Consider the following 16975-nt stretch of genomic DNA (forward strand, 5'->3'; position numbering starts at 1 on the left):
TAGGAATTAAAGGAATATATATTTATATATTTCAGTGAACATCTACAGAGATTTTAGAATTCCATTCTCAGTTTCTTTTTATCTGTGAATTGGGAATCCTAGAGAGATGCTATGAGGATTATATGAGATAATGGGTAAAAATACCTGACCCAGAGTAGAGGCTAGGAAAATGAGTGCTCTCATCTTCCTACCGCCCTCCACTGCCAAGTTATACATGCTCTTAGATTTTTTTTTTTTCTTGTGTAACATCTAATCACATCCGACTGGCACAGGAGGAGATTGCCCCTCCTTTTCCAGCAGAGCATCTGGTAGATTGCAACACAATTTTTTGCATGTACCATTACTCATTTGTTTGCAGGTTTTAGAACTTCTGAAATTCCTTTCTTTTGCTATTAACAGTACTAGCAGCTGTTTAATTGAATACATCATGAAAAATGTATTGCCAGCTCATGCGTCTCCTTTCCCTTTGCTGTTTTGGGTTACTTGTTTTATTATCCCTGTTGTAAATCCTCTAGAATCAAGATTGTTGTTCTTGTCCTTGTGTGCCATCAAGTCAAGTCAGAACTGACCCAAGGCTGACCCTTCAGTAGACTTTCAGAGGCAGTAAATTGCACAGGAGAAGATTGCCCCTCCTCCGCTGGATCAGGTGGTGGATTAGAAATATGTGCCTTTGGGATTGCTGTGCAGGTTCTTACTACTGGACCATCAGAGCTCCATAGAATCAAGATAGTAGGTGTTATAATTAGTCATAGAGTTGAACTAGACGGTAGCTCCAGAAATCTTCTTCACAGTTTCTTAAGCAGCTATTGTTGTCAAAATAGTGAAAACCTTTTTTGCCTAATGTGTTCTATTAGAGTGGAATAAGTAATATATATGGACTGTCCCTTAATCTTCTATCGTGAGATACAGACTTGTCAAACCTTATGACAGGTCAGTGTCATCTTGTAGCATTTGTCAATAGATACTTGTCTGTAATTATGATATTGTTAAAATAATGTGGATGTTTTTAAAATTTTATTAATTTTAACGAACATTTACAGACATTTTGGATTTCCATTCATTCATTGTTACACTTTTCTCCCAGCTCAGCCCTCTCTCCCCACCCCCCAGTTCGCTCCTCTCTTTGAAAAGTAAAAGAAAAGTTCTTTCATTGGTATACCCAGAAATATTTCACTTTGGTAAACACATATATCCAGTCTAACTCCAGACTTTATGAATTAGAGTTTCTTAGTTTTCATTGCTTCTCACACTGTAACATGTATTAGACATTGCATTTCTAACAAGCTTCCCTAGTGATGGCATTGGTCAGTGGTCCACACATGTAGAGGCAAAGGTTTAGAGTTGGATCAGCAGCTATATGTTGTTACAGACTTCCTCAGAAGTTTCAGATGTGCAGTCATCAGATTTCCTCCTTCCCTCCCCTTTACTCTTCCTCTGTCTGTCCCCCAACCCTACGTACATGCATATAGTTGCTCATGGGCCACTCTGAGTTTCTTGTTGAATATGAGTAGTGGAGAAGTATACCTCCCCGCCCCGAGTACACTCCACTGTGCAACCTTAATACTGGACTCTTTTTTTTTTAAAAAAATTATTTTATTATTTTTGTGTGAGTATACCGTCAAATCAGATCTGACTGGTACAAGAGGAGATTGTCCCTCCTTCCCCGGCAGAGCATCTGGTGGATTCGAACCGTGCGCCTCTGGGATTGTAGTTGCAGCTCCTTACCACTAGGCGACCAGAGCTCCCCTAATACTGGACTCTTGTGATAACCATAATACCCTATCATATATCGCTTTTAAATTGTTCTATCCCTCATCTGTTTCAATGCAGTATACATAATTTATCCAGTTTTTCTCAATCTTACTCCAACCCTGATGTCAGTCCCATTCTACAACAGTGGCACCATGCAGTATTTGTGTGGACATTTTTAAGCACTTTGTAGAAGTATGAATTGTAAGAGCATAATGTACTAATTGTTAACCAAAAATGTGCATCATAATCTCCTGGGATCTGGTCTTAATACTCCTGATCCAGTCTTTATCCTAGATTTACTAAATTAGAATCATCTGGAATTGGACTCCTGACATGTACATTTTGTAAAAGCATCCCAGATGATTCTGCTATATATACACATACACCACAGGTCAAAAACAATGAGATATTGACAGACATATAAAGATTAAGGCCACTCATATACTATTTGTGTGTAAATTTATATAACTCTGTGGAATAATTTTACAGTATCTACCTAATTTCACATTTATGAGGATACTGTTTTAAGAATACTTATATAAACAAAACTTGTTATAATATCAAGTCATTTTGAGCAACTGAAAATCAGTATACAAATGGATAAATACATTGTGGTAGATAACTCAGTTGTATACTGTGCAACCATTTAAAGAATGAAGTATATAAATACATACCGATAAAGAAAGATGCCGAAATGGAGTTTTAAGTTAAGTAAACAAGTTACAGAATAAACTTTATAAGAATTTATATATAAGTACAAAGAAAGATTTGGAAGGATAACTGTTGTTATTTTATGTGCCATCGAGTCGCTTGCTACTCATAGCAACCCTATCTATGTACAACAGCCCTAAACTCTGCTCTATCCTGTGCCAGTCACACTGCCTTTGACACACCCATCCCAATTACCCCAGTCACTGAATCAATCCACCTTATAGAGGGACTTCCCCTCCTGCGCCATCCCTCCACCCTCCCAAGCATGATGTCCCTCTCCAAGGACCTGTCCCTCCTTACAGCATGTCCAAAGTATGTCAGACAAAGCCCCAGAATCCTTGCCTCCAAGGAGCAGCCTGGTTTAACCCTCTCCAGGATGAATCTGTTTGTTTTCCTGGCAGTCCATGGTACATTCAATACTCTTCTCCAGCACCACAGCTCAAAGGCATCAGTTCTCCTTCTATCCTCCCTAGTCATTGTCACTCTCTGATGCATAACAAGTGATTGCAAAGACCATCGCCTGTATCAGGCACACCTTAGTTTCCAGAGTGACACCATTGCTCTTCAGTATCCTGGAGAAGTCCCTAACAGCAGACTTTCCCATCTCAATACGTTTTTTGATTTCCTGGCTGCTGGTGCCAAGAGTGTTGACCGTGGAGCCAGGCAGACTAAAGTTGTTCACAATTTCAATCTCTTCACCATCCATCCTGGTGCTACCAGAGTCTTTGTCTTCTTGACATTGACCTTTAATCCATACTGAAGACTGCAGTCCTTGACCCTCTGCAGCAAGTGCATCAGGCCCTCCTCAGTTTCAGCAAGCAGGGTTGTGTCATCTGTATAACGCAGATTGTTGATAGATCTTCCACCAGTCCTGATGCCACACTACTGAAGTGTTTATTATAGTAAAGTATGAAGTAGAAGGGTGGGAATAGTGCTGTGGGGAAAAGAATAGGCCTTTTTACTTTGCATTTAAAATATTTACAGTCTGATTTTGAAAAACAAGGTGGAACAAAACATGAATGATTTAAAGGAAGCTTATATGAAATGTAATTTATATGTGTTGGGATTGTTTGTTTTGCAAACAGGTTTTAACTCAAGATAACTGTAAACGGGAAGACAGAGATGTTAGACTATTGCCCTTTTGCAAAAATGATAAAGTAATATTGCCATAGTTTTTGTAAGTGTAATTAATTGCTTTTAAGCAGATAACTACTTAAGATAAAAATATTTGCTTTATTTCAGAATGGTATTTGTTTTAAAAATATTTAGTGTCTATACATATCTGGATATAAAAATTGGGTTCAAAGTATTGTAATTTTTTTTTTCAATTTATTCTAACCTATAAAGATATTAATATTTTTTAATCTTCTCTTTTTAAAATTTTAGTCCCGATGAGAGAAAGGGAAAATTAAGGATGCTGGAGCAGAACAATGGATTTCTCTTTCTCTTTCATGCAAGGGATCATGGGAAACACAATTCAGCAACCACCTCAACTCATTGACTCCGCTAACATCCGTCAGGAGGATGCCTTTGATAACAACAGTGACATTGTTGAAGATGGTGGCCAGACACCGTATGAAGCTACCTTGCAGCAAGGTTTTCAGTATCCACCTACAACAGAAGATCTTCCGCCACTCACAAATGGCTACCTGCCATCAATCAGCATGTATGAAACTCAAACCAAATACCAGTCATATAATCAGTACCCCAATGGGTCAGCCAATGGCTTTGGTGCAGTTAGAAACTTTAACCCCCCTGACTATTACCACACAGAAATTCCAAACACACGACCACATGAAATTTTGGAAAAACCTTCCCCCCCACAGCCACCACCACCTCCTTCAGTACCACAAACTGTGATTCCAAAGAAGACTGGTTCACCTGAAATTAAACTTAAAATAACCAAAACTATCCAGAATGGCAGGGAATTATTCGAGTCTTCTCTTTGTGGAGACCTTTTAAATGAAGTACAAGCAAGTGAGCACACAAAGTCAAAGCATGAAAGCAGGAAAGAAAAGAGGAAAAAAAGTAACAAGCATGACTCATCTAGATCTGAAGAGCGCAAGTCACACAAAATCCCCAAGTTAGAACCAGAGGAACAAAATGTAAGTTGAAACATCTTTTTAAAAATTTTTATACTCTTTCATATTTATTGGGAGCCAAAGAGATCTTTATAATTATTATCTCTTTTACTGTTATTTTTTTTTTAATATCTTTTAATTTCCAGCAAGATGCTTGGAATATGGTAATGAAAATACTTGTTTAGAAATTAATGAATGCCATTTTAGTTAAATACTTTAAGAACTTGTCACACAGCAAGAATCTTGCTGAATGTTTCTTTGATCTTGAAGCTTTGATTAATTTTAATGTGCTTAAAATAAATCCTTGTTTTTATAAAATGAACTTGAGAGACAAAATTAAAATTATAAAAATTATTTTAGACCAACAGATATGCTCCTGTAAGTTAGATTTAACACTTGTTGCTAATGAGTTCACCACAAAATAACCTGAAATAATAAATGAAATCTTTTTACTAAATCCAGAATTAGTGTGTGTGTGTGTGTGCGCGTGTGCGCGCATATATATTAAAATTTCAATTGTAGTTTTCATAAGTCATCCTTAATAGGTAATTTAACACACAGAGAGAGCTGAATTTTTTAAATATTTGAACATCAGTGTGATTTGCTTAAGAATAATAATAATAAATAGTAGTAGTTGTTTTTTATATTCGAGTTGGAATTAATAGCTGACTCTCCAGCAGGTTTTCAGAGGCAGTATAATGGTATAGGAAGAGATTACCCATCTTTTTTCTGAAGAACAGCTGGTAGATTTGAGCTGTGTGCCTTTGAGTTGGCAGTTCACTGAGCCACCAGGGCTCCCTAAAATAATAGTAGTAGTAGTAAGAAACCAAGTCTGTCTTGAATGAAGATTTTTTTAGTCTGTATTCTCAGATATTATATAAATTGTAGACATTTTTCAGATGTTTGAGGAGTAAAAACAGGGATTCACACACACACACACACACACAATTCCTTGCTGCTTAATCTGGAATAACCTAAATAAACTATTTTCTCTTGTGCTGAAAGAAATGTTTGCTTCTTATTGACTTAGTTTTTTAGTAACTGGATTTCATTAGATCATATGACTCAAATACGATTTTTTTCATAACATAACACTTCAACATGTTTCTTCATTTTTTCTGTAGTTTTCTCATTATTCACTTAACAAACACTGATAGAGTACCTATCATGTGCCATATACTATTATAAAGATTGAAGAAATGGCAAAGAATGAAAAGTAAAGACGCCCCTTCTCAGAGTATATATATATTCTAGTGAGAGGCGCCAGAAAATAAATATGTCCGTACATCCATCACATATGAGTTCAGCTAACGTTAACTGCCATGAAGTACATAAAAGAGGCTAATGAGGAAAAAAGTAAATCAAGGCATTTTAGCTATTCTAGTAGTAGTTTTAAATCTATAAATAAAGGCTTTTGGAACTATACCTGCTCCTTACTTAATAGCTATGTCATTTTTTTTTTACATTTTGCGTTTACTTCAGTAGTTTAAAAAAATGGCTAAAATGATTCCATTATTTTCCAAGTGAAAAGCATACATCTGACAGTATCAAATGCTGAGATGTGAGGTATGCTTTGGCTGTGATGGTTAAGGTTACCTGTCAACTCTACTGGGCCATAATTTTCAATGGCTTAGGAATTATATGATGATGCATTCAACATCCACTTAGTGATTTAATGTTGTCCTTCCTTTTCTCACAATAACTCTTTTCATGTAACAGCCTGATCTTTGGAACTTGACTATGTTGATGAGGTATAAGTGTAAATTATTTCTGAAATGCTTTAAAATTTATCATGCCACTTATTAAACAATCCATCCCATCTTTGTGTTTGACCTAATTCATAGGACTAGCTTATATTGACTTGTATGAATAAATTAATTGGTAGAAGGTAGAAAATTTTTATACTCTAAATATGTTCATTAGAACATTTCTTTGATATACCTATAGAAGAGAGACAGACACGTGTGCGCACACAAACACCCCCCTTCACTCTTTCTTTCCCTCACTTCCTTTTTATCGCTGTAGGAACTGGCAAATGGAAGAATATCCAATTTAACATATTAGGCTAAACATTTTGCTTGTTTTGATATCTGATTTCCTCTTATCAGTATCATGGTGTGTCTAGTCATCACATTGGAATGAAATTTTAAAATAAATTCTGTTTTTATTGGTTATTTACTATACTTTGTTCTTTATGCCGCTTAAACCTTCACTTAACTGATATACTTGGGGATTAGAATATTTAGATATAATTTAAGAATGTTAGTTAATTTTAGTTTCTAATTAATTGTTCTGGGCATAATTTAATGTTTTGTTTTTCGGATTGTGCAGTATCTTAGAGGACTAATAATTTTGATTTAAGATAAAAATATACAAATTGGCTTTGATTTACTGAATGTTGCTAAAGCCATTGCCTGAAAGAGAAAATATAGAGGTTTTCCACCCAGCTATTTCTTTCTCTCCATTGTCTCTTTATCACTCCTTTCCCTTTACTTCTTTCCATCTCTCTTCTTTCAAAAAGTAAGGTGAACAGAGGGGAAATTTTCAGCTTAAGAATTGGGTACTTTTTTTTGGGGGGGGGAGGTTGTGCAGGGAGAAAAGTGCAACAATGAATGAATGGAAATCCAGAGTCTCTGTCAACTTTCATTAAAATTAATTTTAAAAAAGGAATTAGGAGGGGAGCTCTGGTGGCCTAGTGGCAAGGAGATGCAACTACAATCCAAGAGGCACACTGTTCGAATCCACCAGATGCTCTGCCGGGGAAGGAGGGACAATCTCCTCCTGTACCAGTCAGATCCGATTTGACGGTACACTCACACAAAAATAATAAAAAAAGAAAACAAAAGGAATTAGGTAATAATTTAAAATTGTACCCTATTCTGACAAAGGAACTTTGAAACTTGAGCTCTCAAGGATCTTATTTATCATTGTGTTGACTTCTACTAATAACGACCCTGTTAGCAACAGATGTGAACCTTACACTATCTGCAGTCTCCACCATGCTTGAGTCCATTGTTAAAGTCGCTGTGCTACTCCATCTTTTTGAGGTTCTTCTTCTCTTTCTCTGGCTTTCCATCTTTCCCAGCTTGATGTCTTTTTACAAGGACTGGCCCCTCCATTTTAAAAACTTGCCCAGGAATACCCTGTTTGCACTTCTCCAAGAAGTTTATTCTTTGGGCTGTCATGGAGTCAGCAATATTCTTCTCTAACACCATAAAGGCATTGATTATTTTTCTGTTGTCCTTACTCATTGTCTAGTTTTTAGATGTGTAGGAAGCAATTAAAAATAATCATGGTGTGGATCAGGCACACCTTGGTCTTTAAACTTTTTTTTTTGCTCTTTAGGAGCACTTTGGAGCAATTCTTGAAAGCAGATTTTTCCTCTGCGACAGATCTTTTGCTTTTTTTGACTGCTGCTATGAGTGTTGATTGCGGATCTAAGTAAAATGAAATAATTGACAACTTAAGTCTTTTCTCCATTTATCATGGTGTTGCCTGTTTTTATTTTTCTCAGTATCGAGATGTGATCCATACTGAAGGTTGTAGTAGTCCTTGATTTTCTTAAATTCTTCACTTTCTAGAAGCAAGCTTATGCCATCTGCATCAGTTTTATTTTGACTATCATGCTGCTAAGCTGTATAATCGCAAGTGATATGTACAAAATGATTTGTATTCTAACCTTACATATTTTTATTTGGATTTTCTTCATTTAAAAAGGATTTTTGCTACTTCCTTTAGGAAAGCCTGCTTCCGTGTTTTAATTTCTTAAAACTCTGTGTCCCCATGGTTGTTAATGGCAGGTCAGATCTTTGGTGTTCATTATTTTGTAAGTTATGGAAGTGAAAGAGAATTCATAGTTATTCATAGCCTTCTGAAGAGTGACTGTTACCTAGAACATCTTAAGTGATTTTTTTTCCCCAGCAATGAAAATGTGTCCAAACATGTAGACAGCAGGATACCTGAGATCACTACTAAAATGTATATTTTGTAAAGCTGCTTTAGCAGATTCCCACAGATTAGAAGCATGTGGTAGTATTTCTGCATTTCTTCCTCCCTGGCAAGTGTAATGACTCAGGCATGTGGGTATGTATAGACCCTATTCAAACAGCAGTCTCTCTCTCTCTTTTTTTTTTTTTTTTTATTATTTGTGTGAGTGTACCGTCAAATCAGATCTGACTGGTACAGGAGGAGATTGTCCCTCCTTCCCCGGCAGAGCATCTGGTGGATTCGAACCATCCGCCTCTGGGATTGCAGTGCAGCTTCTTGCCACTAGGCCACCAGAGCTCCCCTTCAAACAGCAGTCTTGACTGACCTCGTACTTGAGTGGGTTTATCCACTAATGCCTAGGTTCCTTAGTTAACCCTTTTAAAAAATTATGGTTTGAATAAAAATATACAAATATAACTAATGTTTTTAAATCTTACTAACATTATTTATTTATCTTTCCTCAGTCAAACCCTGAGCCAATCATTTGCCCAGACTGCCTAGGGAGATATAGGGAAAGGAAGAAATAGGGTTGACAAGACATGGGGAAGGGGACAGAGAAAACCAACAAATTATGGAGATGGAGATGGAGATGGCTCCTTCACATCTCAAAGAGGATCAGCAAGGCCACCATCAGGCAAAAGAGTCCCATGGCCTCTGAGAGGGCAGAGCCCAGAATGGTGTCGGAGAAGAGCTGCTGCTTCAGAGGATTCCTAGCCTAACCGATGATGAGGCTCCCAAACACATTCTCAGTTTCAGCTCCGGAGCCAGCCACTCCAATCAGTCGTTGCAACCCCAGCCCCAGTAAACTTGGCAGCTGTGTCAATATCACTTGAGATAGTGCTGGTTTGGAAGCTGTGATCAGGGATATAAGTGAAATCAAGGAATTTGGGGCTGTCAAGCAGCTGAAGTTCTCACCTGTCAGTGTTTCTGGTTGTTTCAGCACCACTGCAGACAGCTGAGAGGCCCTCCTGACCAGGAAAGGGGTGGAGACACAGTTGGTGCTGGCGTAATTTTCAGGGATGAGGGGCTGTGGCAGGAAAGCTGCTCCTAGTGCAGAGAAGAGTATAACTATTTTTTAATCAATCAGTTATGTACTTTCTGTTCAATAACATTGATTACTCATTCATTCCATATTCTTTTCCTTCACTCATATTGGTAATTATTCTCAGTCAGTTTTCTACTCGCTTCTTTTCCCCTTCCTGGGAACCATCCCTGATTTACTCTCTGAGTAAACCTTTCTTTAGCTTTTTGTAAAATGGTGCTCTTATATAATAATTTTCCTTTTGGACTCATTTCACTCATTCTTCTTCATTAACTCTTGCCATTTCCATTTAAAAAGGTCAGGTGGTAGAATGGGTTCCATTCACTCTCAGTTAAGAGTTTTAAACTTTCAACTTCTTACAAATTGTTCTAACATGTTATATTCATACAGATTTTATCATTCTTAAGATCATTAACTTAAGCAGCAAACCATTCAGAAACTAAAAGAATAAAATCATATTACCTTTAATATTTTCAGTTTTAATATTTATATATTTTGTTCTTTTTGTGAATATTATTTTGCTTAATGTTCTAAAATTTTTCTCAGTAATTTTAGTGTTTAGAATTCTTCTAAATTTGATGCATATTGTTGAATATGCTTAGTGAATATCTTAGATTTTCATGATAATATTAGAAAACATTTTTACAAGGAATATTTAGGATCCTTTACTTTTATTGCTTTCTCACTTTTTTTTTCTGCTTATGAAACTTTGATTCCTAACTGGAAAATAGGTCTTTCCATGTGGAATTCCCCAAAACTGTAAAAGAGTGATATATAAGTCCATGTTTAAACTTAAGATGAGTAAGTACCACTGACTCACCAGTATCTTTATATTAATAAAGCAATTCCTGGGGAGCTCTGGTGGCCTAGTGGTAAGAAGCTGCACCGCAATCCCAGAGATGCCCAAGTTCAACTCCATCAGATGCTCTGCTGGAGAAGCAGGGACAGTCTCCTACTGTACTATTCAGATCTGATTTAATGATCCACACACAAAAAATAATAAAATTAAGTTAAATTTTAGAAAAAGGAATTCCTCCTTGATTTTGGTATGTTCTTAACTTATACCTGCTCTATAAAATACTGAAGAAAGATGGATTTTATACTGATAAATATTTTATCTTTGTCATTTTTTAACTTTTTTCTTATTATCTATTTAACTTCCTTTCCCCATTTCTTCTTCAAAGTTTCTCCCTTTCTTAATCTTAACTTCCCTTTCTTTTGAGCCCAAGTTATCCGTTTTAACAAGCTCCCTAGTGTTTCTCTTTTTGTTCACTTATTTATATATTTTACAGCATAGATTTCCTCTCTATCACAGCAATACCCTTATTTTTTTCTTTTATTTAGATTCTCTGTTGTTGTTGTTGTTGTTGATTGCCTTTGAGTCAAGCACAACTCATAGTGACCCTATGAACAAAAGGCCTGAAGCCTCTCTACAACTATCGACATTTATCAAAGTTCATAGAGTTTCCAGAGTCATGTTATTTAGGAAGTGGATGCCACTCCTGCTTCCAAACCTGTCATAGTATATTATTGTTGTTATGTGCCATACTTGAGAAAATTTAAAATAATTCTTCAAAACGCCCTTCTTCCCCCTTGCCATGACTTTCTTTTTATAAATAGCTTCGATAGTTGTCAATTTAGTAAAATTCATTTTAGCACTGTTTCATAGTGAGCTGAAGGAATCATGCACAATGTGGAACTGAGAAACAAAAATCTACAATGGTAAGACATTTGAGTAGTAAAAAGATAATGAAGGAAACTATGTATCCAGAAAGGGAAAACTGTGACTAGGTTTCAGATTAATTCTTACAGTGGTAGAATTCTGTTACATGGTAAAGATTTCTTGTCTATCCACCATCAATAAAAATTATCGGGATCTCCTAGATCCAGACATCACGAAAATTGAATGTAAGGTAGAAAATGACTTATTTTCTTAGCTACATATATGTTTCCTCAGGCGGCCCTATCATATATTTACTAGAATGAGTAGATCTTTGAAAACAGTACTTCTTTCTCTTTTGGTACAGCATATAGGTAAGGAGTTAAGCTGCTAAACCAAAGGCTGAGCATGTCTGTTCTAATCTACAGTGGCTCTGAGGGAGAAAGGTGGACAATCTCTTCTCATGCAACTGTAGTCTCGAAAAACCATCTAGAAGGGTCAGTTATGGGTCAATTCCCGTATGACAACAATGAGATAGTTTTGTTAATTGTGTGCAAGCAGTATTTCTAAACTGCTTTGTTGTTACTCTGATGATCAGGAAAAGGTTTTTCATTGAGACAGAGACCGTTTTCTTTAACTTGCTAAGTAATGCGCCTGCAAGATTATATTTTCATGGTACCACCACATAGGAATCTGACAGGTTAATTTCTGCCAGCAAGTAGTCATTTTAATTTTCATCTCAACTATTGCAGTAAACCTCTAATTAAACTCTTCTTCCAATCTTGGTTCCTTCCCAAATATTCTCCATGTCATAGCTAGCATAATCTTTCTAGAACATAAATTGGTACATGCTAGTCTTAAACATTTTTAGTGTTTTTTTTTAGTGCACGTAAAATAAAACTCAAGCACTCCAACTACGTTTATGGGTCCTTCATAATCTGACCTACCTCTCCAACCTTATTTTCTAACTTCTCACCTCCTTGTAGGTAACTAAAGCCCTGTTGATATAGTGGCTTTCATTTTTTTTAACCTCGGTGGCTTGCACATTTTTCTCTTCCTGGAATAGTCTTTTCTCCAGACTAGCTCATTTTTCTTTTAGTCTCAGATTATAATTTATGTTCCTTCATATCTAAACATAGACAACACATACATAACCCCTTACTTCATATATTTATTTGTATTTTTACCTGTTTAATGCCTGTCTTTTCTGCTCCTCTGTAATGTTTATTGTGGTATCATGACAAAATCAGAAAAGCACAAGGAAAGTGAAAATCATTTATTCTGTCACCTAGAGATAAAACCTTTTTTATCCTTGTAATATATGTTTATTGTAGATATCATGACAAAAATCAGAAAAGCACAAGGAAAATGAAAATCATTTATTCTTTCATTTAGAGATAACCTTTTTCTAAACTTGTAGTATTTTTTTCCAGCTGCTCTTTGAGAGAAAGATGAACCATCTCCTTGCATGCAATTCACTGGCTCTAAAAACTCACTGGAGAGTCAGTTCTAAGTCAATTCCAACTTAGTAGCAGATAGTGGTTTGCATAGAAGTTTCCCCTCCTCTCATGGTAATTCTCCTTTCCTTCCTCTTATCCATTAAAAAATACTGCTTTCCCTTTGTAAACCTATTCTTGACTTTTCATAAAACTGGTGTTATATGATATTAGTTCTTTTGTAATTAACTTATTTTACTCAGCAAATTTGCCAGATTCACGTATGGTATAACATTTTTCATGGACTAATTAGCATTATTATTGTATAGTATTTCATTGTATTTGTGTGCAACATTTTGTTTATTCATTTATCTGTTGTTAGACACTTAGGGTTTTGTTTTGTTTTGTTTTGTTTTACTTAGGGGTTTCTTTATACTCTGAATATTCCTGCAGTAAACATGGGGAGGGATGTCTATTCATGTGTGGCTTTTCCTTCTTTATGGTATATACTTAGGAGTAGGATTTCTGGATCCTATTGTATTTCGGAAGCGACATACCATTTTTGATAGTGACTATACCCTTCTACGTTTGGGGGGGCTTTTTCCTGTATATCTGAAAAAAATTTATAGTGTACAAACTGTTTTGCAGCCTACTATATTCAAATAGTATCATATTGTCATTAAAATTTATTTATCTTATTCTACTATTTATAATTTTTAAAAAGCTGATTTTTAAAAAATATCTAGATTGTTCCTAATATGTTTGTCTTATTAGTATGACTGAGATATTTATCTTTGAACAAAAATATTTTTTTCATATACTTCTCAATCATTCTTCAGTATATATTCTTAAAAGTTAATTTTCTGGGTCAAAAGGCTTTACACACATATTGCCAAATATTTTCCCCCAAAAGTTAATCTCTTACTAACAGTCCTAGGGTGCCCATTTTTTATTCACTCTGATAGATTTTTAAAATGGTGGTGGTGGTGGTGGTTGTTGTTAAGTGCCGTCGAGTCGCAGGTGACTCATAGCGACCCTATGAAGGAGAGTCTTCGACGCTTGGGTGCCTTTCATCCTCTCTTCAGGTTCATAGGGTTTCCGGAGGCAAGCTGTTATGGAAGTGGATGCCACTCCTCCTTCCAATTCAAAATGGTACCAATTTAATTTTAATTGGAAATTAGATTTTAAAAAGAATAGAACAAGACATAGGAAATACAGCTCTGGTGTATAATAGAAAAGAATATGTTCAGACATAGCACCGTGTACTGTGAGTTTTATTCTTCCTCTGTATTAGTCACTTAATAAATATCCTGTGTTCCCTGATATATGATTCTTTTTTTAAAAAAAAATTTCTTTTTGAATATGCCTACATTGTATGGTTCACTGCCATTTTATTCTACTCATCTATACCTTTCCACTTAGAGACCAAATGAGAGAGTTGACGTTGTTTCAGAAAAACCAAGAGAAGAAGCAGTACAAAAAGAAGAAACCCCGGTGAGTTGCTTTATTAAATATTGTGTAGCCATATATTACCTATGAAGGTAAAAGCAGGGTTATCCAATTATAACACATTGCATGATTATGACTCTGTATGTCTTTATTTTAAATAGTATACTGAAATCTTAGGGCTAGTTTAAGAAATAAGTATTTTCAGTAAATTGTTTCCTTTTCAAATCTAAGGCCTCTTTTACTAATCCTGTGAGTTCTCAGAAAGGCTTGTCAAAAAAAGAATTCAGTAACAGAGACCCTCAGTCCTGTGTTTTTTTATATTAACGATAGGATTTTTAACTTCCCTTTTAATTTTTTTTTAACTTCTTTGTTAATGACGCTTTATGACTTTTTCTCTTTAGATCCAGCCAATATCTTCCATTCCAACAGCAGAAGTATCTACCGGTGTTAAGTTCCAGGTTGGCGATCTTGTGTGGTCTAAGGTGGGAACTTATCCTTGGTGGCCTTGTATGGTTTCAAGTGATCCCCAGCTTGAGGTTCATACCAAAATTAACACAAGAGGTAAGAAAAGAGATTAAATAGACATGTTGTAAATAAAACCAAATTTTAAATGTTGCATGTGACTATAAGAATACATACATATTAAATACCTTAACACTAAAATATATAAAAATATATGTATCAGTTTCTAATAGTGAAATAATTATACAATTCGTGGGTGGTGTAAACAGTTAACCAAAAACTTGGAGGTGGGGTCCACACAGAGATGCATGAAAAGAAAAACCAAGCTCTCTGCTTCATAAAAACCAGCCAGTAAAAATGGTGAAAACGATTCTTCATATGACATACATGAGATTACTATAAATCAGAATAATTTGACAATAACTGGTTTGGTTTTTAGACAGGGAAGTATGAAAATACTTAGGATCATGAAGAAAGCCTCTACAGTGCATCTAGTTCTTGCTTTCACTTACAACCTCCTGTATTTGTTTTATAATTTTTTTTATATATACCTTAATCTGACTGACCTTTTCATGTTTCCAGAAGAAAACAGATGGCTAGCTATAAAACTGTCTCATATGAGCTTAATTAACTTTTAAACCAAAGCCACGTTTGAATAGTAATTATTCCTCAGTTACTTTTTATCCTGCTAAATTTTGCAGAATGCCTTTTTTTCCACCTTTATTAAATTTTAATTTTTAAATTTGCTGCACACAACCTTATAAAATTGATCTAACATACAAATACATCTTGAATGTAGACATATAGCAAAGAATCCGAGCTTAATAATGCTAATAAAAATCAACAAGGAAAGGTGTATTCTAACTTACTTTCTGTTCCTTTATCTAGGTTCCACCAAAATATAATATATATTGGCTTCCTGAGATGCTAGCATTTAGAGTGAGTTTGCTTCGCTATTGGAAGGTTGGAGCTTATGACTTAGTTTTGCCTTTATGTTTTGGCAACTCACCCTTTTATTACTGTGACTTGAGAAAAACTTCACAAATCATACTGGGTTTTTATTCAGTCATTCCTATACACTTTTTATAATGTTATTTGCCATTGATTAATGCAGTTAATTACAGTGTTTGATCATCCCTTTATTGCATATTGATTGCATTTCCCTTCACCTAACTTCAGCCTTCTATTAATCTTTATTCACTTCTCTTTCCCTTGCCATCCTTGATAACGATTCAAGAATGAGTTAGGCCTCCATTGCTTCTTATACTAATGTTGTAGAATAATTGTCCTCCTGTGACGGACTTAAGTCACTTAGCATAGTTTTCTCTCAATTCATCCATTTTAGGTAGTGTTTGGCTAATTTATTCCTTGCTGGTGTTAGGTGCTGTTGAGTTGCCTGCAACTAATAGTGACCCTATTTACAACTGCTCTGAAGTCTGCCTTGTCATGAGCCAGTGTTCCAACACATCTACTCCATTTGCCCTAGTCACTATATAAATCTATCTCATCTGAGGTCTGCCTCTCCTGCGCTGTCCCTCCACCCTTCCGAGCATGATGTATTTCTCCAGGGATTGGTCCTTCCCTGGCCACATGCCCAAAGTATATGAGATGGAGCTTCAAATTCCTACTCTCCAAGGAAAAACTTGGTTTCACCCTCTCAAAAACAGACCTACTTGTTTTCTTGTTGGTCCGTGGTATGTTCAGGACTCTTCTCCAGCACCACAACTCAAAAGCATCAGTTTGTCTCCTTTCATCCTTAAGTCATTCATTGTCCAACTCTCTGATATGTTGTAAAACAATGGCCTGGATCAGACACAGCTTAGTCTGTAGACTGCCATAATTGCTTCTGAGTACTCTGGAAAGTCCGTGACCTAATGTAATTTGTATTTTGATTTCTTGACTGCTGGTACTGATATTTGATAGTGGAGTCGATCAAGCTGTAATTGTTAACAACCTCGATCTCTTCTCCATCTATCATGGTGCTTGCAGTTGGTCCAGTGATGAGACTCTTCAGTCTTCTTGATGCAGTGCTTCAGTCCATGTTGATGTGTCATCTGCATAACGGAGGTTGTTGATAAGTCTACCTATAATTCTGGTGTTACATTCCTCCTCATAAACCCCAGCCTCCATAATGATCTGTTCTGCATGTTAGATATAAAAGGTATGGAGACAGGAGGCATCCCTGACATACTCATTTCCCGATTTTGAACCATGCGGTGTTTCCCTGGTCTATTTTGAGGACTGCTTCCTGCTCCAAGTATAGGTTTTGCATGAACAAAATCAAGTGTTCTGGGATTCCCCAGAAAAGGAAGAAGCAAGTAAAGGCACTGAAAAAGTTGTGGAAGAATTACTAGAGGAAAACTTCCCAGACATAATGAAGAATGAGAGAATATAT

General features: G+C 35.9%; 1 protein-coding gene across 3 annotated transcripts in view; it reads left to right on the forward strand.

The window, feature by feature from the left end:
* Positions 1 to 16975, forward strand: part of WHSC1L1 (Wolf-Hirschhorn syndrome candidate 1-like 1) — a 142112-nt gene that overhangs the window by 56768 nt on the left and 68369 nt on the right. For 2 of the 3 annotated variants that reach the window (XM_006900287.1, XM_006900288.1), the window contains exons 1-3: positions 3848 to 4568; positions 14092 to 14163; positions 14520 to 14679. In XM_006900287.1, the coding sequence (XP_006900349.1) occupies positions 3894 to 4568; positions 14092 to 14163; positions 14520 to 14679 (907 nt within the window). In that variant the 5' untranslated portion in view covers positions 3848 to 3893. Of the gene's footprint in view, positions 1 to 3847; positions 4569 to 14091; positions 14164 to 14519; positions 14680 to 16975 lie in introns of those variants that run through there. The other variant, XM_006900289.1, reaches the window with a different exon arrangement.

The sequence above is a fragment of the Elephantulus edwardii genome, unplaced genomic scaffold (assembly GCF_000299155.1).
Source record: "Elephantulus edwardii isolate Elephantulus edwardi_28Jun2011 unplaced genomic scaffold, EleEdw1.0 scaffold00279, whole genome shotgun sequence".
In the NCBI taxonomy this organism is placed as follows: Eukaryota; Metazoa; Chordata; class Mammalia; order Macroscelidea; family Macroscelididae; genus Elephantulus; species Elephantulus edwardii.